The sequence below is a fragment of the Carassius gibelio genome, chromosome A17 (assembly GCF_023724105.1).
Source record: "Carassius gibelio isolate Cgi1373 ecotype wild population from Czech Republic chromosome A17, carGib1.2-hapl.c, whole genome shotgun sequence".
Taxonomy (NCBI): Eukaryota; Metazoa; Chordata; class Actinopteri; order Cypriniformes; family Cyprinidae; genus Carassius; species Carassius gibelio.
In genome coordinates, this window is record NC_068387.1 from 5,946,879 (window position 1) to 5,971,697 (window position 24,819).

Sequence of the window (24,819 nt, forward strand, 5' to 3'; positions counted from 1 at the left end):
CAAGCTCTATCTGTAATGCATATTTTTTCAGAGCCCATTTTAATGGATCAGAGCGTTCACATTGCACAGCATGTATCTGAGCATGCTTGTCTGGTTTTGTGACAAAGAGTAAAAAAAAGATGCTGAATTTAAAGCATTTTGAAAATGACACAAATGCTACCAGTTGGTGGCACTATAACTTTGACTCTTAATAGTTACATATATGCGATCAGCATCATACAACGAACAAACAGATGAAGTTTGATCAAACTCAGGCAATGTATGTGGATGTTATTAGGAATTTACTGTTTCTAATTTTTGCCCTAAATTCAATGCCTCTCCATGGGCAACTCGTTTGAGATATCAAAAATTCCCTGGCAATTTTGCATCCCCAATGTCTTGAGATCATGTTCACCGAGTTTCGAGGCAAACGGTTGAAAGTCCTCAGAGGAGTATATCAAATTCCAGAGCATGCTTTTTTTAAACAGCCCTGAATAGCTAACTTCTTGTTGGGTGGAGCCTATGACATAGAGTGCAAAAGCAGTTTGGCTCAATGAGATCTATAAGTGAACAGAGTTTCATATAAATACATGCAAGTATGTGTGAGCAATGTTTCAAGATTTCTGACTGTGTTCCAGGGGGCGCTGTAGAGCCCCTGTGCCACACCTGGTCCCAGTCTCTGTGGTGTCCTAATGGCCGCAGATTCCAATGTGTGTGCCAATTTTCAAGAATTTTTGAGCATGTTAAGGCCCCCAAAAACCCTGAAAAGGTTTAAAAAAAAAAAAAGAAAGAAAGCTGCAAGCTTTAATTAAGGAGAAAAAAGGAGAACAGTGAGAAACAGCATTTAAAGTCGTAAATTTAAGTGGAATATGTCAAAGTCATTTATATGAGCCGGTCTTCCAGTTGTCAACAGGTGGCGCTATCATCATAATGTAACATTGGCCTTCAGATGTGTTCAGGCCAGGACTCTTATCAAACATGTGAGGTTTGGGCAAGATCGATAATTTTATGTTTGAGTTACAACAACTGCTCTTTCTATGGCGAAGACATCAAATTTTGTCACAGTACCATGGACACGCCCTTTAACAAAAACTCAAGATCTCCACAATTCAACATTGCAAAGACCTTTAGATTAGACTGACCAAAATAAATTTCTGATGTCATTAAATTTCTCGGAGTAGTTGTTGCACTGCTTGCCTGAGTTGCAGTGACTTCCTGTTTCACAGCAAAACGTTAAACTTTGTCAGGCTGCCAGGGACACACTCCTTGATGAAAACTCAAAATCTTCACAATTTAACATCTCAATTCTTATGATGACTCTCACCAAATTTGAAGATAATCAGATTAAAACTGTAGTAGGAGTTTGTCAAAGTATGAGGCATGGAAATGCCAAAAACTGCACAAAAATCGTACAGGAAATTCAAAATAACTTACTTCCTTTTGGATTTTTAACCAAGACACTTTTTTGTAGGAAATGGTGTGTTTACATGTGTGTAACCATTTTCATGCAGGTACGTGAAATGTAGCTTGAGGCACACTCCATTGAAATCTTACAGGTGGCGCTATCGGGCAATTTTGCCCCACCCACTTGTGAAATCTATATCAGATGTAAATGTTCACCAGTTCTGATGCATGTGCAAATAGTCTAGATGGAAATAGGGGTCCACGCGCACCCCCCGGCTTTTTTATGCCACCTGATTTTTTTTAAATCCTTAAAGTGTCTATTTTCATAATCTGCCAGGTGCCAAGCTGAAATAATGTCCCAAAGGGTTCTTTTTTTAACCCTTTGCTGCACCCGACCGGAACCCGAAAAATCAAAAAGTGATATAGAAAGTGGCATAACATTAGAAGTAAACAACATACAGAGACAAATGAACACACTTTCCCATACAATCCTGACCCCATGAATTTAATGGAATGGTTATTTTTGACATTTGACAACATATTGACCTTATTTCTGGACAAAATAGCAAAAAATGGCCAAAGATGTGTAGAGGATCAACTATTTTTTCGTTTTCTCAAACGCATAGGGTGATTTTTTTTCTTCTCCACAATCTGTTATTGCTTTATCATTCAAGTGTCTATTTTAAGAATAAATTGAGTACCAAGCTGAAATAATGTCGAAAAAGGCTTTATTTTTAACCCTTTGCACCAAACCTGAAAAACCTAAATATTATATAAAGCGGCATAACTTGGCAAATGGACACATTTTTAAATACAATTCTGACCCCAGAAATTGTTATTTGTCATGTTTTATAACATCTTGACCATCTGTGGTCAAAAAGAGCAAAAAAAAGTTCATTTGACAGCGTTTTTATTATACTTGACAGTGCTGAAATAGGATTTATTTTAACCTTTTACTTCACCTATCCTGAACCTGAAGATGTTTAAAATAGTTTTACTTTTGAAGTTAACAAATCAAAGCAAATTAACTTAAATAATTAAATAAATAAAAAAATAAAATAAAAAAAACTACAGAAAATTTTCAAAAAGGTCCAAAAAGTTGACTGAGCATAAACTGCAAGTTTTTGAATTTTGGGGCTTTGCAGTTGGTGGTCATCGGTTCATACCTGCAGATCACCATCTCCCAGTGCTCTCTCTTTTGTGATTATGATTTTTTATTTTCCATCAATAAACACATCATACAAAAAGAGCATACGGATGAGAATATAAATAACATTAAAATAAAGTAAAATAAAAATAAAAACACATGCACACAGAACACAACACACTTAACAAACACTGGCAGCAAACTCACATTAAATGTAGCATATTCAAAGAAACTCTTTAAGGGCAAAGGCTATATTCATCCAGGTGTTCAGAGTGGTTGTCTTTGCCTTATCTATCTTTGCAGTAGTACACTCAAGGCAAACTATATAATGAAAAGAGACGATCCAAAATTGTTTCAGATTTGTATCTGGGGTTATCCACTGCTGTAAAATAGCTTTTTTTTTGCAGCTGTGAACCCTGCCATCAACACTCTTTTGTCACCTAAAGAAAATTGGTACTTTGAATCATCATTCAATAATAGTAGACATGGGTCCAGATTCAGATAAAGACCTGTAAGATCATGTAACATAACAATCACATACTTCCAGAATGGTTGAATCATTGGACAGTCCCAAAACATATGTAGAAATGTACCAGAGGCGTCAGTGTTACAGAAGCTGCAGTATGGGTTGGGTAAAAGTTTAATGCGATATCGCTTGTAAGGTGTGTAGTAGAAACGATGAATAGTCTTAAAATGAATAAGTACATGACTAAGGTTTTTAGAAGTAAGGCCAAGGTTTGACCACACTGTTTCCCAGTCAGGGTGGAATCCTAACCAAGAAAGTTCCAAATCCCATGTTGCTAGTATCTTTAAAGGTTTATAAACACTACGGAGTAAAGAATTATAAATTACTGAAACCACCCCTCTAGGATCTTTGGCAGGATCAATCCAGCTAAACATTGGGTGGTCACTCAAAACAGAGATCCATGGCACGCCATAAGCTTTCATGGCAGAACGCAACCTCGGGTACAAGAAAAAAGAAAAGCCAGGTAGGCTGTATTCTGCTTGGATATCCTGGAATGTGCGCAAACCAGTCCCGTCAAAAATATTGGAAAAAGCAGAAACCCCTTTAGACTGCCACAAAGGGTAAACAAAAGGTTGTTGATCAGTTAAAAAGTGAGCATTGTTCCATAGAGGAGATTGCTGAGAGAGTTTCTTTGAATGGCCTATTGCTTTTTTAGCTGTACCATGCAGCTAAAGTGGATGTGATAACATTACCAAATTTATGGTGAGAGTTGCGACGTCCTAAACCTGTGAAGGGCAGATCTTGAAGTCTATGGGGATGTACAATAGCTGATTCTATGCTTCTCCATGGCACTTTACTGTCTTTGTCCGTCCATGTTCTTATAGCTCTAATCTGTAATGCCCAGTAATAGATCTGAAAATTAGGGAGGGCAAGACCACCTTCTAATTTTGTGCGCTGCAAAACAGAAAAACATATTCTGGGTTGTCTGCCATTCCAGACAAATCTAGATACTGCAGAGTTTAACTCTTTAAAATATTTGCGAGGTGGTGTGAATGGGATCATAAAGAACAAGAAGTTCAGGCGTGGTAGAATATATGTAATTATCAATGAAGATTCGGGAGGAGCGCGTCAGATACTTAGCCTAATCATCACAGGTGGACCACAATCAAGTAATCAATCCCACAGTATAAATATCGCTGACTTACCTCTATCCATTGACGGTTTATCAGCATCCCTCCTCCACCCCATCTCCCCACTTCAAGTTCACTTTACAATATATGGGGAAGGGGGGGGTACTCTAGGTTCGGGCAATTCCCGAGCTCGGAGCCCTTCCCCGGACAGCACGCCAAATACGCATACCATACCTCAGCTAATTATATGTAAGCGTGAACTAGTGAATCATCGTGATTGTACTGATTCTGGCTTGCATTGAGATTTGAAGGTTAGTCCATCTTCGAAGATCAAGTTTTATTTTCTGGCTAAGTTCACCAAAATTTACTTGGATGATTCTATACAGAGAATTCATTATTTTGATTCCTAGGTATGTGAATGATTTAATAAACACAATATTGTTAGGAAGGGAAATGTGTTGAGAGGTAATGTTAAGGGCCATTAAGGAGGATTTATCCCAATTTATCATGTATCCAGACATGCTGCTAAAGTGATGGAATAACTTTAAGACATTAGGTATAGAGTTTTTCAAGTCTGAAAGGTATAGAATAATATCATCCGCATACAACGATATATAATGCTGAGAACCTAGTAAAGTAATAGGTGCAATAACTTGGCTTTGCCTGAGAGCTTGAGCTAAGGGTTCCAATGAAAGTGCAAAAAGAAGAGGTGATAGGGGACAGCCTTGACGACAACCCCTCTGTAATGGAAAGGATAGAGACTGATAAGTGCCTATTGAAATAGAGGCTGTTGGGTTTCTATAAAGAGTTTGAATGGCATATATTAATTTGGGACCGAAAACAAAATGATGCAGTACTGTCCATAGAAAGTCCCACTCAAGTCTGTCAAAAGCTTTGAGAGCGTCAAGGGAAAAAACTGCGCAAGTGTCAGTATAAGTGTGAGAATGTTCAATGATGTGCAATAAGCGTTGCATATTGTCTGCAGCCAGCCGCCCTCTAAGAAATACAGTTTGGTCAAAATGAATCAAAATATCCATGAGGGGCTCAATGCGGGAAACCAAGGCTTTGGCCAGAATTTTAAAATCACTGTTAATTAAAGATATTGGACGGTAACTAGAACAGTTCAATGGGTCTTTATTTTTATTTTGTAACAAAATGATAAGTGCTATGTTCTGGTCCCTGTGAAGCAAACCATGTTCAATAGCAAAATTCATAGAATTCAAGATTAAGGGCCCAACAACATCCCAAACAGCTCCGAGCTCCGGTGGAATTCCATTGAGACCAGGGGATTTCCCTTTTTTAAGAGATTTGGCCGCACTGTGAGTTTCCTCCAACGTTAGAGGTTCTTCTAGAAGGTTTTTGTCCTCTTCTGGTAGTTTAGGCAGGTTCAAGTTCTCTAAAAATTGTTGCATGCATGTCTGTCAAGGACCACCTCTGAAGAATAAAGTGTAGAATAAAATGCTTTAAAGGTGTTATTAATAGCTCTAGGATCTGTAACTATTTTGCCATCACTACTTCGTAGCATATCAATATTTGCTTTGGACTCAGATTCCTTTAACCTCAGTGCAAGCAGATGACTAGTTCTGTCTGAATGGAAGTAATAATTTTGCTTAGTTCTGTGAATGATAAATTCGGCTTTGGACATTGACAGGCTATTGTATTATTTTTTTTAACAGTAACAAATTCTGAGCAGCCTCTTCTGAAAAGACTGGGTCTGCTGATGCTCCAAAGACCTTATATCTTGTTCAAGATGATCAAAATGCTTATTTTTAAGACATTTGGCTATTGAGGAAAAGGCAATGCAGTTCCCTCGCAGATAGCATTTAGTAACTTCCCATAACACCTGAGGGTTTGCGCAATGAACCATATTCATTTCCAAAAATTCTGTAAGCCCAGATTTGAGTTGATCCATAAATGTAGTATCATAAAGCAGAGAGTCATTAAAGCACCATCTACGGGGTTTAGCATGAGCTGTAGCAGGTGTGATATTACAGATAATGGGAGAGTGATCTGAAATCAATATAGGCAATATTACAATATTGGATATATACTGAAGCAAAGGGGCACTAATCAGGATATAGTAAATTCTTGAAAAGGATTTGTGTCTGGGGGAATAGAATGTATAACCCTTCATTTAGAGAGGATGTGGACATTGCAATGGAGGGGTTAGAACTAGATGAACGATCAAGTTGAGGATTAATTGAGGCATTGAAATCTCCCCCTATAATGACGTCCAGATCACTAAATTGTAGTAGTTTTTCACAAATATTATTCAGAAAAAGCTGATCAGGCTCATTTGGAGCTTAGATGGATACCAGCATGAGTTTAGAATGATTTAGTGTTACAGCTGGATACGCAAAACGGCCAATGTCATCTCCTCCCAGTAAGTCTATGGATAAATGTAGAGACATCTTTGCAAGTATCAGCACACCTTTGGATTTATTAAGGGCGCACGAGTATGCCAGTAACTTGTAGTTTTTATTTTGGAAGCGGGACACATCCTCCTTTTTCAAGTGCGATTCTTGAACTAAGGCTATATCTATTGCTCTGCGATGTAAAAATTCTAGACAGCCGGTACGCTTGACCGGTGTATTCAGGCCACGCACATTCCAGGATATAATGTTTAGATCAGACGTAGTCTACTGATTGGAAGTAGTGTAACAGGATTGGAAGCAACTTTAACAAAGAAACATTTGGTGCCCTTAGAGCAAAATAGGAAAGAGTAGCAAGAAAGTTAACGGCTGCCAGCAAAATAATAACATTCCGAACTATATACAAAACATACTTTACAAGCCGCAAGGAGTACAAGAGAGCCCCTTTGGCCAGTATAAAGTTAGAGATTGTAAGAGACGTGACTCCTCCTAACAAAGCAAACTCCCCCACCCCACTCGTTGCAGTGATGCAATATTCAACGAGCAATAAAGCAATAAAATAAATTAATAAAATTAGTAGCCTGGTTCAAGCTGGAGACAAAAAGAGTGAAATAAACCTCAGCTATCGACCCAAAGAGTAACATAGACAAGGCGATATTCAACGGAAAATAAAGCAGTATGTTGATATGTCCCTTTGTAAAAAAAAATAAAAAATGAAATGAACCTCAGCTATCGATTCAAAGAATAACCTAGACTAGGCCAGTTTTATTGGTGCCTTTGCAGTCTAAGCTAGCCTATAACAAGTGATAAATGACATGCCTTTACCTTAGGCGTCGAGATGGTCTCAATTGTAATGAAAACCACAAAAATCATACTTAACCCGTATGACATCACCAAGAAAAAAGTCCACAGTCCCGTACTGAAATATTGAACCAGCTAACTTGCGATGTTGCTTGCAGTGGCCAAAGTAAGCTGATGCTCTGCTGTGTCCATCTGGTGTGTGTCCATACGGATCTCCGACGCTTCGCCCCCTCGCCTAGGTGAAGAGCTGGCACTTCTGCAGGGCAGGTTGTTAGAGAGGATGAACTGTTCCGCCTCAGATGGAGACCGACATAACGTTTGCCTGCCGCGGTAAGTGATCTTCAGTGTGGCTGGGAACAAGAGAAAAGTTTGAAACCTCAGCAAAGGCCTTTCGTTTCTTAGTAGTGTCTGCGCTGAAATCCGGAAAGAAGCGCAAATTGTCCATGCAATGTTTAACGGGAAAAACGGCTCTTGCACCATTCAGGATTGCTTGTCTATCAGAATAATCTAGCAACTTGAATATAATTGTGCGAGGGCGGCTAACGTTGGTGTTTCTATCCGCATACAGGCGGTGAGCTCGCTCTATTTTTATGTCTCGATTAGCGACAGAGGGGATCCATGTAGATAGATTCGCCTTTTAAAAGGTGATACAGTTGTCACCTTCCGCTCCATCCCTCAGCCCAACTAAACGTAGGTTGGACCTTCTACTTCGGTCTTCCATGTCTGCCACCTTGGAGCACAGCTCGTCAATTTTCAGCCTCATAGCATTGATCTGGTCTCTATCATGTCTGGCTGCTGATTGCATAGAATCGCACCAAGGCAAGGACCTATTTGCAATGGAAGCCAAGTATCATCCTCGTTACAACCGAGGTATGCAGCAAAGCATTTGTGAAGCCACAACACGCACAACCTTGAGGCGGATTGGCTACAACAGCAGAAGACCCCACAAGGTACCACTCATCTCCACTACAAATAGAAAAAAGAGGCTACAATTTGCATGACCAAAATTGGACAGTTGAAGACTGGAAAAATGTTGCCTTGGTCTGATGAGTCTCGATTTCTGTTGAGACATTCAGATTGTAGAGTCAGAATTTGGCGTAAACAGAATGAGAACATGGATCCATCATGCCTTGTTACCACTGTGCTGGCTGGTGGTGGTGGTGTAATGGTGTGGGGGATGTTTTCTTGGCACACTTTAGGCGCCTTAGTGCCAATTTGGCATCGTTTAAATGCCACGGCCTACCTGAGCACTGTTTCTGACCATGTCCATCCCTTTATGACCACCATGCACCCATCCTCTGATGGCTACTTCCAGCAGGATAATGCACTATGTCACAAAGCGCGAATCATTTCAAATTGGTTTCTTGAACATGACAATGAGTTCACTGTACTAAAATGGCCCCCACAGTCACCAGATCTCAACGCAATAGAGCATCTTTGGGATGTGGTGGAACGGGAGCTTCGTGCTCTGGATGTGCATCCCACAAATCTCCATCAACTGCAAGATGTGATCCTATCAATATGGGCCAACATCTCTAAAGAATGCTTTCAGCACCTTGTTGAATCAATGCCACGTATAATTAAGGCAGTCCTGAACGTGAAAGGGGGTCAAACACAGTGTTAGTATCGTGTTCTTAATAATCCTTTAGGTGAGTGTATTTTCCCTGTAAAGCTTTTTTTTTTAGCAGTATTGGTGATAGCCAATTGTATCCAAAGACAAGTCCTCTAATTTCAATGGGACCTGTTCACAAATATCCCTCATGTGGTATGGTGAACTGACGTCTTTGCAGAGTCTCATATCTAGTATACTGTGTAGATATGATAGCTTCTTGCTTGCCCTCCCCACCTGCACGTGTTGAGTGTTGTAAAATGATCATACTCAGAAAGAGTTGAGACATGTAAAATACGTGCTAGGGAACGAATCCTCTTTGGAGGCACTTCAGCTGTCTTACAATGTTTAATTTTCCCCTTGGTAAGTATGTATGAAGTATTGAGCCTGAGAAGAAAGAAAAAAAATCCTTTAGCTAGTAGCTACCAACTACCAGAGTCTCATATCTCATATCCCCCACCCAACTAAGCTACCAACACTGTTAGCCAAGAATACAGATTTGATTCCCGAAAGCCTGTGATTATAGTAAAAACTGTTGAAAAATCACTTTAAGTTATGACTACAAAGGTATATATTAATTATAGTTTCAAATATTTACTGAAATTTTTCCAAAAGAGAGAGCAGTGGGAGATGGTGATCTGCAGGTATGAACCGATGACCACCAACTGCAAAGCCCCACAATTCAAAAACTTGTAGTTTATGCTCCGTCAACTTTTTGGACCTTTTTGGATTTTTTCTGTAGTTTTTTATTTATTTATTTATTAAAATTTAAGATAATTTGCTTTGTTTTGTTTACTTCAAAAGTAAAACTATTTTAAATATCTTCAGATTCAGGATAGCTGAAGTAAAAGGTTAAAATAAACCCTATTTCAGGCTGTTAAGTATAATAAAAACGCTATTTCTGGGGTCAGAATTGTATTGAAAAATGTGTCCATTTGTCTCTGTGAGTTGTTTACATCAAAAGTTATGCCACTTTATATCATATTTAGATTTTTTTGGGTTTGGTGCAAAGGATTAAAAATTAAGCATTTTGGACATTATTTCAGCTTGGTACCCAATTTAATCTTAAAATAGACACTTGAATGATAAAAAAATAATATGTTGTGGAAAAAAAAATCACCCTATGCGTTTGAGAAAAGAAAAAATAGTTGATCCTCTACACATCTTTGGCCATTTTTTGCTATTTTTGTCCAAAAATAAGGTCAATATGTTGTCAAATGTCAAAAAAAAAAAACCATTCCATTAAATTCCTGGGGTCAGAATTGTATGGGAAAATGTGTTCATTTGTCTCTGTATGTTGTTTACTTCTAATGTTATGCCACTTTCTATATCATTTTTTTATTTTTTCGGGTTCCGGTCAGGTGCACCAAAGGGTTAAAAAAGAACCCTTTGGGACATTATTTCAGCTTGGCACCTGGCAGATTATGAAAATCGACACGTTAAGGATTTTAAAAAATCAGGTGGCATAAAAAAGCCGGGGGGTGCGCGTGGACCCCTATTTCCATCTAGACTACAAAGTTTCTTGAGTTTTTGAGCATGTTTAGGCCCTCAAAAATGTGATTCATTTTGGAGAAGAAGAAGAAGCGGAAGAATAATAATAAACGGAGCAATTCCAAGGGGGTCCTCGCACCACCGGTGCTCGGGCCCTAATAATCCTTAGGAAATCAAAAGGGTTCTTTGCCCCTTCAGGCTTGAGCCCTAATTAAAGCTGCAAGAAGCGTCGAAAGGGCCTTCGCATCCGGAGCCACCTCCACCCGGTGGCCTCAGGAAAACAGTGAATGGTGGGCAATTTGCATTTAAAGTTGTAAATATAGGAAGAATATATCAAAGTCATTTATATGTGCCAAACTTCCTGCTGCCAGAATGTGGTGCTGTGACTAACTGAATATTGGCATGTAGATGTCTTCAGACCAGGACTTTTATCAGACATGTGAAGTTTGATTTAGATTGAACATGGTATGTTTGAGTTAATGTACAGGTAGAATGTTGTGGAAAAGTTAATTTCAGTAATCTAACTCAAATTGTCAATGCACTCAGACTGAAGTAGTTTAAGTCTTTGGTTCTGTTAATTGTGATGATTTTGGCTCACATTCAAAAAAGAAAAAAATAATAATAACACAAATACACTATGTCAACAAATAAGAATATGGTGACATGGCAATCAGCTAATAAATTTAAAACCAATTGCAAAGGTTTCCTGAGCCTTTAAAATGGTCTAAATGGGCTCTCAGTTTGGTCCACTAGGCTACACAATCATGGGGAAGACTGCTGATCTGACAGTTTTTCAGAAGACAATCGACAGCCTTCAACAGGAGGGTAAGCCACAAACAGTAATTGCCAAAGAAGAGTGCTGTATCAAAGCATGTTAACAAAGTTGAGTGGAAGGAAAAAGTATGGAAGAAAAAGATGCACAACCCACCGTAAGACCTGCAGCCTTATGAGGATTGTCAAGCAAAATTGATTGCCATGCCGAATTGAGGCAGTAATTAAAGCAAAAGGAGCCCCTACCAAGTATTGAGTACATGTACAGTAAATTAACATACCTTCTAGAAGGCCAACAATTTACTAAAAATGTTTTCTATTGACCTTATGAAGTATTCTAATTTGTTGAGATGAGATAAAATGTGAGACAAAATCATTACAATTAAAAGAACCAAAGACTTAAACCAACATTACAACATACAATTTCTGTAATCTATATAGCCAGTCAACAGTTTTAGAACAGTAAGATTTGTAATGTTTTTAAAAAAGTGTCTCCTGCTCACCAAGCCTCAGTTGATTTGAGCCAGAATACAGCAAAAGCAGTAATATTGTGAAATATTTTTACTATTTAAAATAACGGTTTTATATTTGAATATATTTTAAAATGTCATTTATTATTGTGATCCAAGCTGTATTTTCAGCATCATTACTCCAATCTTCAGTGTCTCATACTACAGAAATCATTCTAATATGCTGATTTGCTGATTATCATTATTTAAAATAATTATAAAATATGAGTAAATTTTTTTCAGTATTCTTTGATGAATAGAAGGATCCAAAGATCAGCATTTATTTTAAATAAAAAGCTTTTGCAGCATTATACACTATATCATTTAAAAGCTTAGAGTCAGAATCATTTTTATTTTTTCGAAAAATTCTTTAAATAGATCAAAAGTAATGATAAAGACATAATTTCACAAAATTTTTCTATTTCATACAAATGCTGATCTTCTGACCTTTCTATTCATCAAAGAAACCTGAAAAAAAAAAAAAAAACTACTCGGCTGTTTTCAACATTATTATAATAAGTGTTTTTTTTTTTTTTTTTTTTTTTAAGCAAATCAGAATATCAGAATTTTTCTGAAGGCTCGTGTGAATGGAGTAATGATGCTAAAAAAAAAGTTTTGAAATCTCAATAAATTACATTTTTGAAATATTCTCAAATAGAAATCAGTTATTGTTTTGCTGCACTTTGGATCAAAGAGACTTGTTTAAAAAACATTAACAAGCTTACTGTTCAAAACTTTGATTGGTAGTGTATAGGCAACTTGAATTTTTCTCCAACTTCAGGCTTTTAATTGGCTTAGAAATCTATAACTGCTGGACAATAACAAAAAATAATGATTTGTTTATATACTATAAACACTTTTTTTATCACATAATAAGGCAGAATAGTTTCTATACTGTAATAGCACTGCATTGTTCATATACTTTATTTATCACTTGCTGGAGATGACTTGAAAAAACCATACTGTCGCAATTGTAAGTTTCATTTGTTCAGGTTTCTAAAATTGTAAGTTTTTCTGTGAAAACAATTGTTTTCATACAGCATAGCTGGACACTTTTGCCCATATTAGGAGTTTCCTGGAATTACTTTCGCCGCGAGAACGCCCTCCGGCTTCGAGTATGAATGAAACACACACTGCAGGAGAGTTTAGCGCTCAGTGAAGTACATCTCACCTTATATTCTGGGTCTGAATAAAATATCAGGTCATACGCCGACTATCCTGTCTCTTTGAGTTTAAATTTGTATTTATTTATACCAGCTCTTGAAAACCTCTATGTGAACACACTTGACCCAAAAAGTGCGGGGGATGAATTTCCGTGATATTAAAAGTGGGGGGACACGTCCCCCACGTCCCCCGCGTAATCTACGCCCCTGGGTAGCGGAGAGTGCAAGTAGCGATTGCAAGTGACATTTTTATTTAGTTTTTTTTTTCTTTCTTCACCACCTGGCTACTGTTGTAAAATGTTGAGAGATTCAAACAAAAAGTCATCAATAAACAGAACAAAATAAAAAAATAAAGACTGCAAGTGACGTCACTATAGCGGAAGTGCAAGTGTCTGAGATTTTAAGTCTGAGAGTGCAAGTGCAAGTCTGCAGCCAGACCCTTCTCTAAACTACTTCAGTCTGTGTGCACTGAATTTATTTAATACATGAATTTCACAATTTGAGTTGAATTAATGAAATAAATGAACTTTTCTGTGACATTCTCATTTATTTAGATGCACCTGTAAAACAATGATCATCTTGTTGCAAACAGGGGGCGCTATGATTATAACTGAATATTGGCCTCTAGATGTCTTCAGAGCAGGTCTTTTATCAAACCAGAAATTTAGGGCAGACTGGACATTGCAAGTTTTAATTAGAGTAAAACATGAAATGTCCGGTTGCTAACAGGGAGCACTTTATATATAACTCACTTTATTATAACTCATAATTAATACCACGACTGAGTTGAGACCAATGAGCAAGGCACTGAGCCCCCAACTGCTGTGGGTGCCGAAGCATTACCTGCTGTGTGTGTGTGTGTGTGTGTGAGTGAGAGAGAGAGAGAGAGAGAGAGAGAGAGAGAGAGAGAGAGAGAGAGAGAGAGAGAGAGAGAGAGAGAGAGTGCTCTTGTTTTTGTGACATATAATCATACAGAATTAGTTTTTTTTTGAGAAAGTTTCCTGTGAGGGTTGGGTTAAGGGTTAGGGTTGGTGAAGGGCAATAGAATATACAGTTTCTACAGTATAAAAACCATTATACCTATAGGATGTCCCCACTTTTCAAAAAAACAAACGTGTGTGTGTGTGTGTTTGTGTGTGTGCGCGCTTGTCCATGTGTGTTCACTACTCACTGCTGTGTGTGCATGTGGATGGGTTAAATCCAGAGCACAATTTCAAGTATGAGACACCATACATGGCCTTTCCTTTCCTTTCCTTTCATGTTTGCATGTTTTAAGAAGAAAATCACACAATGATTGTGGTAATGATGAGATCTCTTCTAAAACATTAAAGATGACGATTGTAAAAGTGTTAGATTATTTGTCTAAGGAGAGAAGTTTGAAAAGCAGGAGACTCAAGCAAAAGTCTCCATTTGTTATTAAAGTAACCTCATTCCTGTCTAGGATAAATATTTGAGATGTTAAAGAGATCTTAAATAATAATGTAACTCTGTAGCACACACTGACCTTTGTTGCAACACAGCTCTGTTATTTTCAATTGATAAACGGTCTTCATGGTCTCTCAGAAAGACTTCAAATGCCTCCTGCTGACTCACAGATAATTCCAGTACTAAAAGAGAAAAATGCATAGTAATAGTTAAGAGAATGTGCTCTACTAAGATAATTCAAGCTTGATATCTAATAAGATCATGTTACAAACTCTAGGACTGAAACTTACAAAAAATGTATTAAAAAGTAATCAGTTTTTTCTTTAATACATACAGTATGCAATTGCAGTATGTAATAAGCAGCCTACTATACAATATACTTTGTTAATTGTCAAAGAAACAATACATTCTAACTGATGTTTCACAAGTACTTTTAATATTGTTCTTTAATTTAAAAAAAATATATCTTTATTGCTTCACTTTACTCTATAACACACATAGAGTAGGCCTATGTGAGACAATAAAGATGGTTACAAAAGAGCTTTGTCCACATAATAATAAAAACATCATTGTTTTATCCTTTTTACCTACAACCCAAAACCAATAAAATCAAGCCAAAAAAAATAAATAAGTCAATATAAGAAGAAGTTCCACAATGAGTACCTGAAAAAAAAAAAAACAAAAAAAAAAAAACACTAATTGTTTGACAGGTGCCCTAGTGGACAAAGCAAATGCATGACATTTGAATGATCTCAGCTGAAGTTCGATGTAGTCATGGGCATATCGATTACATATCATTACAAGTTACCTTATTTAAAATGTAATAGCAGTGTAATTTATTTAATTACTTTATTAATGTAGCTGATTACTTTTTTATTACTTTGCAAATTTCTAATGAATGTTAATTCATTAACATAAATTAATTAATTGTTAACTGTTAATCATTTTCAAACATTTACACCATGCAGGGTTAACTATTTACAGTAGTGCTCAGCACTGTCAAGACTTTCAAAATCCTTCACCTGAATTAAGATGATCAAATATGAACACATCCACCACACAATCAGACTTTAGTACTGCCTTTTCCTTTGATTTTGATCTTTAGTTTAATGCAGATTTAAAATCATAAGAAATTGTTTACTGATACTGTTTTTGAAACCAAATCTTTGCCTAACTACAGGAAACACTGCATCTAACAACGGTTTGGGGAAAAAATGTTAATTAAAAAATAATAATAAATAAAAGTATATACATCAACTCAGATATGATTATCTAATGAGCATGTGTCCTATTCTGTGTACTAAACTCCTGAAACACTGGTGTCTTTTGAAACATTGCTGTCTTTTTGTATATGATGATAGTTTTCTCAAAATAAGTAAAATGCTCATGAAGTGACTCTGAGCATTTCTAGAGATTATGTGTATGTGTTCATGTACACTGCTAGCTTCAGTAGGCCTATGTGTAGTAATTAAACCGCATGTCTGTGCCATTAATTTCCATGAGGGGCCGACTCCGATATAAAATCAGACCGGGAAATCTCACACTCGTACAGTACAAACAAATTCTGAAACATGTCCATGTCACGGTGTCTGGTCCGTGTTTCCCTGGGTGTCCACTAGTGGTCTCACTTCCCCATAGGAACCTCACCTCAGGCACTTAATTTCCCACAAAGCCTTATCCCTTCATCACGGTAATTGCACACATGTTAATTGCACTCAGGTGTCTTCACTTTCATAGTCATTATCCTGCCTATTCAAACCGGTCTGTTTTCTGCAGTGTCATGGAGTCCTTACTTTCCGTCACCTGGTTACCTCGCGTTCCTTGTATTTCGAGTTTCTGTTCCTGTTTGTTTGTTTTGTTTTTTTGGAATAATTTATGGTTTTGACCCCCTGCTTGTTTCATTCTGATTTTGGATTACCCAATAAACTCACACTCACATACAGAAGGACTCCATCATGTCTATATCCAGTGGTGTGGGATTTCATATTCGTTCCCCATCCTGTGTTGAGGAGCAGAGGGTGAGATTCTTCAAATTAACCACCCTCCATCAAGAGGGGAATGAGGTGGGTGGTGTGGCACAAGTATTCTGGACCCTGGCGGTAGGAATGGGATATAATGAATGCGGCCTTGGAAGACCTTTTCAACACTGGTCTGGATTACCCTGTTCCAGAATGGGAAATGGATAAGCTGGAAGCCTTTGATTTTTGGGGGTTCATTCTGTACCTACAACATCGGTCTCAGTGGGATACCCCAGCCACACCTGTCTCTCCCGGTGGGATGGCCGACTCTAGACCGGGGTCTACAGACAGGAGGACCACCAGCCCAGCACCATTACACAATATGGCCGCCAGCTCAGCGCCACAGCACAAGGTGGTCGCCAACCCAGCGCCATGGTGCAAGATGGCCGCCAGCCCAGCGCCAATGTGCAAGATGGCCGCAAGCCCAGCGCCACAGCACAAGGTGGCCGCCGGCCCTGAGCCATGGCACAAGATGGCCTCTGGTCCAGCGCCTCTGCACAAGATGACAGCCACAGGTAACCCTCCAGAGTCGAGTCAGGTTCCCGTTGACCCTCCAGAGTTGAGTCAGGTTCCTGTTGACCCTCCAGAGTCAGGTCAAGTCACCGTTGACACTCCAGAATCAGGTCAAGTCACCATTGACACTCCAGAGTAAAGTCAAGTCACTTGACTCCTGTGTCATCGATCCCACTGTGGTGGTCTTCTGCACCGCCCTGGTGGACTTCTGTCTCGAACGCACGGCTGTGGTGGTCTTCTGCGCCGCCCTGGTGGGCTTCTGTCTCGACCGCATGGCTGTGGTGGTCTTCTGCGCCACCCTGGTGGGGTTCTGTCTCGACTGCACGGATGTGGTGGTCTTCTGCGCCGCCCTGGAGGGTTTCTGTCTCGACTGCATGGCTTTCGGTTCTCTACTGGCCTTGTGTTTTGTTGTTGTTTCTTTTTTAATTTTTGCCACCTTCTGTTTCTGTTTCCCTCTATTACCTAATAATTAAAAGTTCTCTCCTGAACTGCACCTTCACTTCCATTTTTCTTTTCAGGCTCTTTATTTTGACCTGATATCCATCCCTCCCATGACTTTAATACTCGAGATTTAACAAAACTATACTTTCTAAATTGTCTACATGTCAAAATTAGTACACCATTACAATATCTTTATAGAAAAATCCTAATACTGAATATAAATCGTGTTGTTCCCTTACAAAAATTAACCATGCTTTTATTATACTATTTTTTTTTTGGCAAATGGATTACCATACCATTACCATACCATTTTTAAGTAAATTTAAGTGTAAATAATTTTTTTATTTGTGGTTAACATGGTTTAACAATATTATCCAATGACTTTTGATTCATTGTAAAATCATGTTCATTTTCATAAGGTTGTGCTCATAAAAAAAAAAAAAATATATATATTTTTTTTTTTTTTTTTTGGGTGAACTATTCCTGAATCCAGGTAACATTACTGTGCTGTACTGGATAAAATACCACTGTATTGGGACTGGAACACCATGGTGCCATGTACAAAATACGTTGCTACTTTTTTTTTTTTAATAGGGGGAGGTGAATTTATCAGTTTCTCCTGAGCATCTAACTGACTTCAGTGTTGTGTTTTGCAGATGATGAGCAAGGTGATCAGGAGACCGCATAAATGGAGACATTGCAGCTGCCCCTTCAGTACAGTGATGCCTGAAGGCCTTGAAAGACCACACTTATGCCTCAGGGGATACAGTTCCACAGTGAAGATCCCTTAGCCTTTTCCATTCTCAAGAATGTCATCTCTTTGTTGTACACTAAAATTCTACACTTCCAATTTTAATATGCAAATAAGGGATCAAATTCAGATGACCATGATGAAGTTGAAGTTGAATTTAATTCAAGGAGATCTTGCTGTATGCTTTGAGGAGGAGCACATGAGTCTAGATTCAATGTCATTTAATATGAAATTCAGAATTGTGTAGTAATTTTGGATACATTGCGTAGTTGTTTGGAATTATTCAGTGTTACCATTAAATGTACTGGTTTTACACTTATATTTTTTTAAATATCTTATAATACTTCTTCTTTTACCTCATATATGCACACACACAACCACACATTGATTACTCTGAGTCTGATCCAAAACGTTTGGCGGAGGTGCGGAGAACACGTGAGCCGAAGCATTGCCAGTTACGACTAAACGATTCATCATTTATTAGAGATTTAACTATCGAATGACGGATTAGGAAATAATCGCTTCAGTACATTCGGCATGAAATTATAAAAAATATATATATTAAAATAGCTGGACAAATCAGCTGCAGGCCACTTGGAATTGTTCCGGTTTTCCCGATGTCCAGTCCATGCCTGATTTGAAGAGAATGTTTTTATTTTTTTTACTTGATGTTAGTGCTGCGTTCGACACAATAGATCATGACATACTAATAGATTGATTACAAAACTATACAGGTATTCAAGGGCAGGCTCTAAGATGGTTTAGATCCTACCTGTCCGATCGCTACCATTTTGCTTACTTAAAAGGGGAGTCATCTCATTTATTATTTGTAAAATATGGAGTGCCACAAGAATCCGTCCTAGGTCCCCTTCTATTTTCAATATACATGTTGCCCCTTGGTAATATTACTAGAAAATACGGAATTAGCTTCCACTGTTATGCTGATGATACTCAGCTATATATCTCAATGAGACCAGATGAAACCTCTAAATGATCTAAGCTAACAGAGTGTGTTAAAAATGTAAAAGATTGGATGACCAATAATTTTCTTCAATTAAATTCGGATAAGAGAGAGATATTAATTATTGGACCAAAAAACACTACACAGAATCTTGTAAATTACAATCTGCAACTAGACGGATGTACTGTTACTTCCTCTACAGTCAAAAATCTGGGTGTTATATTAGACAGCAACTTGTCTTTTGAAAATCATATTTCCCATGTTACAAAAACTGCATTCTTCCATCTTAGAAACATTGCCAAGCTACGAAACATGTTGTCTGTTTCTGATGCAGAAAATCTATTTAATGCATTCATGATCTCTAGACTGGACTATTGTAATGCACTTCTAGGTGGTTGTCCTGCTTCTTCAATAAACAAGCTACAGGTAGTCCAAAATGCAGCAGCTAGAGTCCTTACCAGGTCAAGAAAATATGATCATATTACCCCAATTTTACAGTCTCTGCACTGGCTACCTATTAAGTTCCGTATCAGTTACAAATTATTCAAAAATATATTAATATTCAAATGAGCTTCTCCACCCTTCCTACGGACTCTAGGACCTTGGTTCTCAAATTAAATACAAAACTTGTTCTCATTTGAAAAGAGGACTTTGGACCACTGGTCAACATTCCAGTTCTTCTTCTCCTTAGCCCAGGTAAGACGCCTCAGGAGTTGCTTAAAAAGAGGAATACGACAACTGTATCCAAATTCCTTGACATGTCTGTGTGTTGTGGCTCTTGATGCTTTGACCCCAGCCTCAGTCCAATCCTTGTGAAGTTCACTCAAATTCCTGAATCGATTTTGCTTGACAATCCACATAAAGCTGCAGTTCTCTCGGTTGGTTGTACATCTTTTTTTTTCTCCGAACTTTTTCCTTCCACTCAACTTTCTGTTAACATGCTTGAATACAGCACTCTGTGAACAGCCAGCTTATTTGGCAATGGATGTTTGTGGCTTAACTTCCTTGTGAAGGGTGTCATTATTGTCTTTTGGACAACTGTCAGATCAGCAGTCTTCCCCATGATTGAGTAGCCTAGTGAACCAAACCGAGAGACCATTTTGAAGGTTCAGAAAACCTTTGCAGGTGTTTTGAGTTGATAAGCTGATGGCATGTCAGCATATTCTAATTTGTTGAGATAGTGGATTGCTGGGTTTTTGTTAAATGTGAGCCAAATCGTCACAATTAAATGAACTGAAGACTTAAACTACTTCAGTCTGTGTGCATTGAATTTATTTAATACACAAGTTTCACAATTTGAGTTGAATAACAGAAATAAATTAACTTTTTCACGACATTCTAATTTATTGAGAAGCACCTGTATATAAACCTTTGCAAACAGTTATTTCTATCTTTCGCTAACTGTTGCAAATGCATTCAGTTCTGGCGGATGACATATGACAAAGCATAAGGTCCAGTGAGAAATTACAAATGGGGAAGCGCAATGGAGAGAGCAGAACAAAACACTGGTCATGAATTTAGAAGTACAAAACAAAGGGTATGTTTTCACACAGATAGCTCCCTAGTTACATTTTCAGGCCACTAATAAGGGAGTTAGCCATTTCAAATCTTTCCAGTGTACTAGAATGTTTGTTCCCTGAAAAATCACACAATACACCGCAAAAACTAGGGAGCATTGGTGTTCACTATGGTCCCTTATGGGAAATTACATTTCTTAAGTGCGAAACATAAACCACATGAGCCAACTCAATAACTGTAATGACACATGGTAGAATATTTGAAAAGACAAACCGTTATTACCATATTTCAGCATGAATACATATTGGTAGACAGGTATTGAACACATCTAGGTAACATTTATAATTCATATTCGGCTGAAACATTGAAAGAACATGTAACAGAATGACGCATTTAAAGAGAATAAAAATAATATAAAAAAGAAACCGATCCTGTCTGTTGTTCAATGGTTCTACAATGTTGTCTGTTCACATTGTACATAGTCGTCACTGGAAATTGAGTAATCACTGTCCTAATGTGCAGAGAGCCATGGAACTTATCAGTGATCGAATTTGAGTACACCATATACTGATTCACGAGCTTGGGAGCTGATAGAGATACATCCGAAGATTTGTAAAGAAAAATGTTGTAGGATTTCGATATATGCCAAGAGGAGACTAGTTTTCCTTTGCTAAAGTAAGGAAACTTTGCTTCCTTTGCTCCTATAAACATACATTGGATCTTTAGAGACTAGCACATTCTCACCGGACCTTACGGACCTTAGTCCCTTGTGGTGAAAATCAAGTTTTCTATGTTGTTTATTTGTCAGTGTGGTACTTTTAATACGCTTTTAGACAAACCATGTGCCAACCTTTTTATCAACACCACTGCTGAGTATTTTCTCTGTAGTTTCCCAAAGGCAATCAAAGAAACGCAGTTTCAGATTTCAATAACCAATAACCAATCGCGTCAAGGGATCCTATCCTTAGCATATCATTAACTGTGCTTCAAAGCAGATTGTTAATTGTTAATATTTCCCCCGTTTTCGAGATGTCATGTGCTTTTAGCAATAGTGCTTTTAGAATAATAACCAGTGTAAAAGTAGCTCAGAGTAAAGGCTGATTTATACTTCTGCGTCAGACCTATGGCTTGGCCTATGGCCTATATACTGCAGGATACATCAGCAAAAGGGGAAAAACTGAATATTTATTGTGTGACCATTTTTTTATTATTTTAACAAAATAATATAATAATAATAATAATGTAATAATTAATTAATCAATCAATCAATCAATTAAACAGACCAATATTTCAACTTGCCATTGCCTATGTTACTACAGTTCAGTTAGTGGATCAGGAGGAGCTGGCTCATGGCTGGCTGGTGTGTGACTAAGTAAAGGCGGGGCTAATTTGCATATTCATAGATCCACGTATAGTAATTGAGGCAAGAGTATAGAGTTGAATTATTTTAAGGTATGAGAAAATTGTTTTCACAAGAAAAAACATTTAAGTTTTGATCATCAAAGATGAGTTTTAAAGGATAATATTTTTGACTACAGGGGGACTTTAAATATGAATTTTTCTTTTACAAAAACGCATCGATTTGCTACAACATAGGGTGACCAAACGTGCCATTTTCCCAGGACATGTCCTGGCCAGGATTTCTATATTGCCTAAAATATCCACATTTTGGCTTTGTTTGTACATCTATTTTCAGCACTTTGCCCGTTCTCTGTAGATCCCACCTTCACACGCACCACGATTGGTCGATTACATAAAATGTCTGCATTTTATTGGTCAAACGATCATTACCTTCATTCAGTATGAAAACAGGAAATCCAAAACCTGGACATTTAATAAAAAAAAGATATAAATCCTGGCCAGGATGTGTACTGGGAAAATGGCATGTTTGGTCGCCCTACTACAGGAGGCCTTTATTCATCCCAAGGAACCATGTGGGGCATTTTTGTACAATGGATGGATGTGCTTTATTGGACTTCTTTTTGACTGTAGAAAATTAAGACCAACTCAATGTCTTTATAAAGCCTGTAAGAGCCAGGACATTTTATATATATATAAATCTGACTGGATTCATCTGAAAGAATGTCATCTACACATAGGCTGGCTTGAGAGTATCATCATTTGAGTAAATAATGGGGTAATTTTTAATTTTTGTGTGAATTATCCCTTTAATAGATGCATTATCTGTCAGGGTCCAGCCCTGACAGCCTTGTCAGGCTTGTCTTTGTTTAACGTTTCTTTGTTTGTCTTGTACCTGACCACACAGTTGTGTCTATGTTTGTATTGGCCATGTGCTCCCCTTGACCTGCTTCCTCGTTTACAGTTGCCATGCCCCATTGTTTAGTCCTTGTTTGTCTGATTGTGTTCACCTGATCCTTGTGTCCTCTGCTCCCTTATATTGTGCTCATTTTCCCTCTTGTTTTTGCTGGTTAATTTTGAGTGTTTTTTGTGCTTGCTCCTATCTAGTATCACTGATATTGTTAGAGTTTGCTTTTCAGTATGGCGAGATGAAGCATTGAAGCTTTTCATCCAAGTGGTTTACAAAAGAGTTTATTTCTCTTCTTAATTTGCTCACAAAATCATCTGGGAGCTAAAGAATGTAAAACAAGCAGATACATTACTGATGACCTGATGTGATCTATGATTACACGCCTGTTAAGGCTTAGAAACGCTGTTGTTTTCCTCTGTGCACATCAGCAGGCCGTTGATATCACCAGAGTGGTTTGCTCAAAAACATGCATAAAAGATGTTCACCTCGTTGGCTAGTGAAGAGTCAGCACTCACGGCAATGGAGGGTTTACTTTTAAAAGAACTGATAGTTCTCCTGCCACATGCGCCTGGAGTCATTCAGTTGGAAATGAGACTCCAGTCGTTCTAAGTACTGTTGTTTAGTGGTTCTCACAGCACGCCGGAAAGGAGTAACAGGCCGTTTTGTATCTGCTCATATCTCCCGACACGAGCACCGCATTATACGCGGCCATGCGCGCATAAACTGCTGCCTGGATTGATTTATCGCCCCATGGTTTCAGGTTAGAAAAAGTTTTTATTGTTATGGTTCGTGTTGACTCCTCAACCAGTGTGCTGACAAAGCTGTTTGCTATATCCGCAAACTCACTGATGTCAGTGGGAACTAGACCTAAACATGTCCCAGTCCACGTCATTGAGAGCATCCTGTAGCACAGCTTCTGATTGGGCGGACCAGCATTTCAGCACCCGCCTCTCTGGAGCTGCCTGCACGAGCTTTTGTTTGCATTCCGGTAAAAGGAAGATGGCGGTATGGTCAGATTTTCTAATACCAGCGAGCTGGCTTTATACCCATACCTGAACTGAGAATAGCAGTGGTCCAATGTATTCTCCCTCTCCCTCTGCTTGGGCAGGAAATGTGCTGGTACAAGTTCAGTGGCATTACATGTCTAAGACTGGCTTTATTAAAGTCCCCACTCACAATGATGGGAGCGTCCGGGTGGTTTGTTTAATCAGACACTTAGCACATCATTGAGCTTAGACAGGGCCATCTTCGTGTCCACTTGAGGTGGAATGTAAACAGCCGTGGCTATGACTGCTGTAAACTCGAGGCAAATAGAACATTCGACAAATGATTGTTAGATGCTCCAGATGAGGCAAACAGGAATGCAACAGAATGGTGATGTTCCTGGGGTAACACCATTTATTGTTGACCATGAAACAGCCCCCACCACCTCTGGTTTTGCCGGCCTCCACAGTCCTGTCCATCCAGATAACAGAGGAGCCATCAGATGGTGTTACAGCTTCGTCCAGTACGGAGGGGGTCAGCCATGTTTCTGTTAAACAGATTATGTTGCACTCCCTTATGTCCCGATGGAATCTTATCCTGGCTCTGAGATCATCCATCTTGTTCTTAAGTGATTGGACGTTGGCTAACAGGATACTGGGTAAAGGTGGACTGTGCGCTTTGGTCCTCATTCTGTTGCAAACCCTAGTGTGTTTCCCTCAGTGTTTTCTGTTTCATCGACTCAGAGCTGCCCTCTCATGGCCATTGCATGAAACGCGGCAGCACCATCTAAGAAGTGTAAAGATCTTAACAGATCCTTTTTACAGATCCTCTCTAACTCCTTAAGGTTTCTTGGCTGTCATTGGGCAACTCAAAATTCCAGCTCCCTCCACAGATTTTCTATAGGATTGAGTTCTGGAGACTGGCTAGGCCACTCCATGACCTTAATGTGCTTCTTCTTGAGCCATTCCTTTGTTGCCTTGGCAGTATGTTTCGGGTCATTGTCATGCTGGAAGACCCATCCATGACCCATCTTCAGTGTTCTGGATGAGGGAAGGCAAGATTTTACACTACATGGCCCCATACATTTGCCCCTCGAT

At 38.4% G+C, this 24,819-nt stretch overlaps 1 protein-coding gene across 1 annotated transcript in view; it reads right to left on the minus strand.

Annotated features, from left to right (window-relative positions):
• Positions 1-24,819, minus strand: part of kif6 (kinesin family member 6) — a 264,616-nt gene that overhangs the window by 66,238 nt on the left and 173,559 nt on the right. Inside the window, exon 14 of the mRNA XM_052620016.1 lies at positions 14,347-14,449. Coding sequence (XP_052475976.1) covers positions 14,347-14,449 — 103 coding nt within the window. The remainder of the gene's footprint in view (positions 1-14,346; positions 14,450-24,819) is intronic.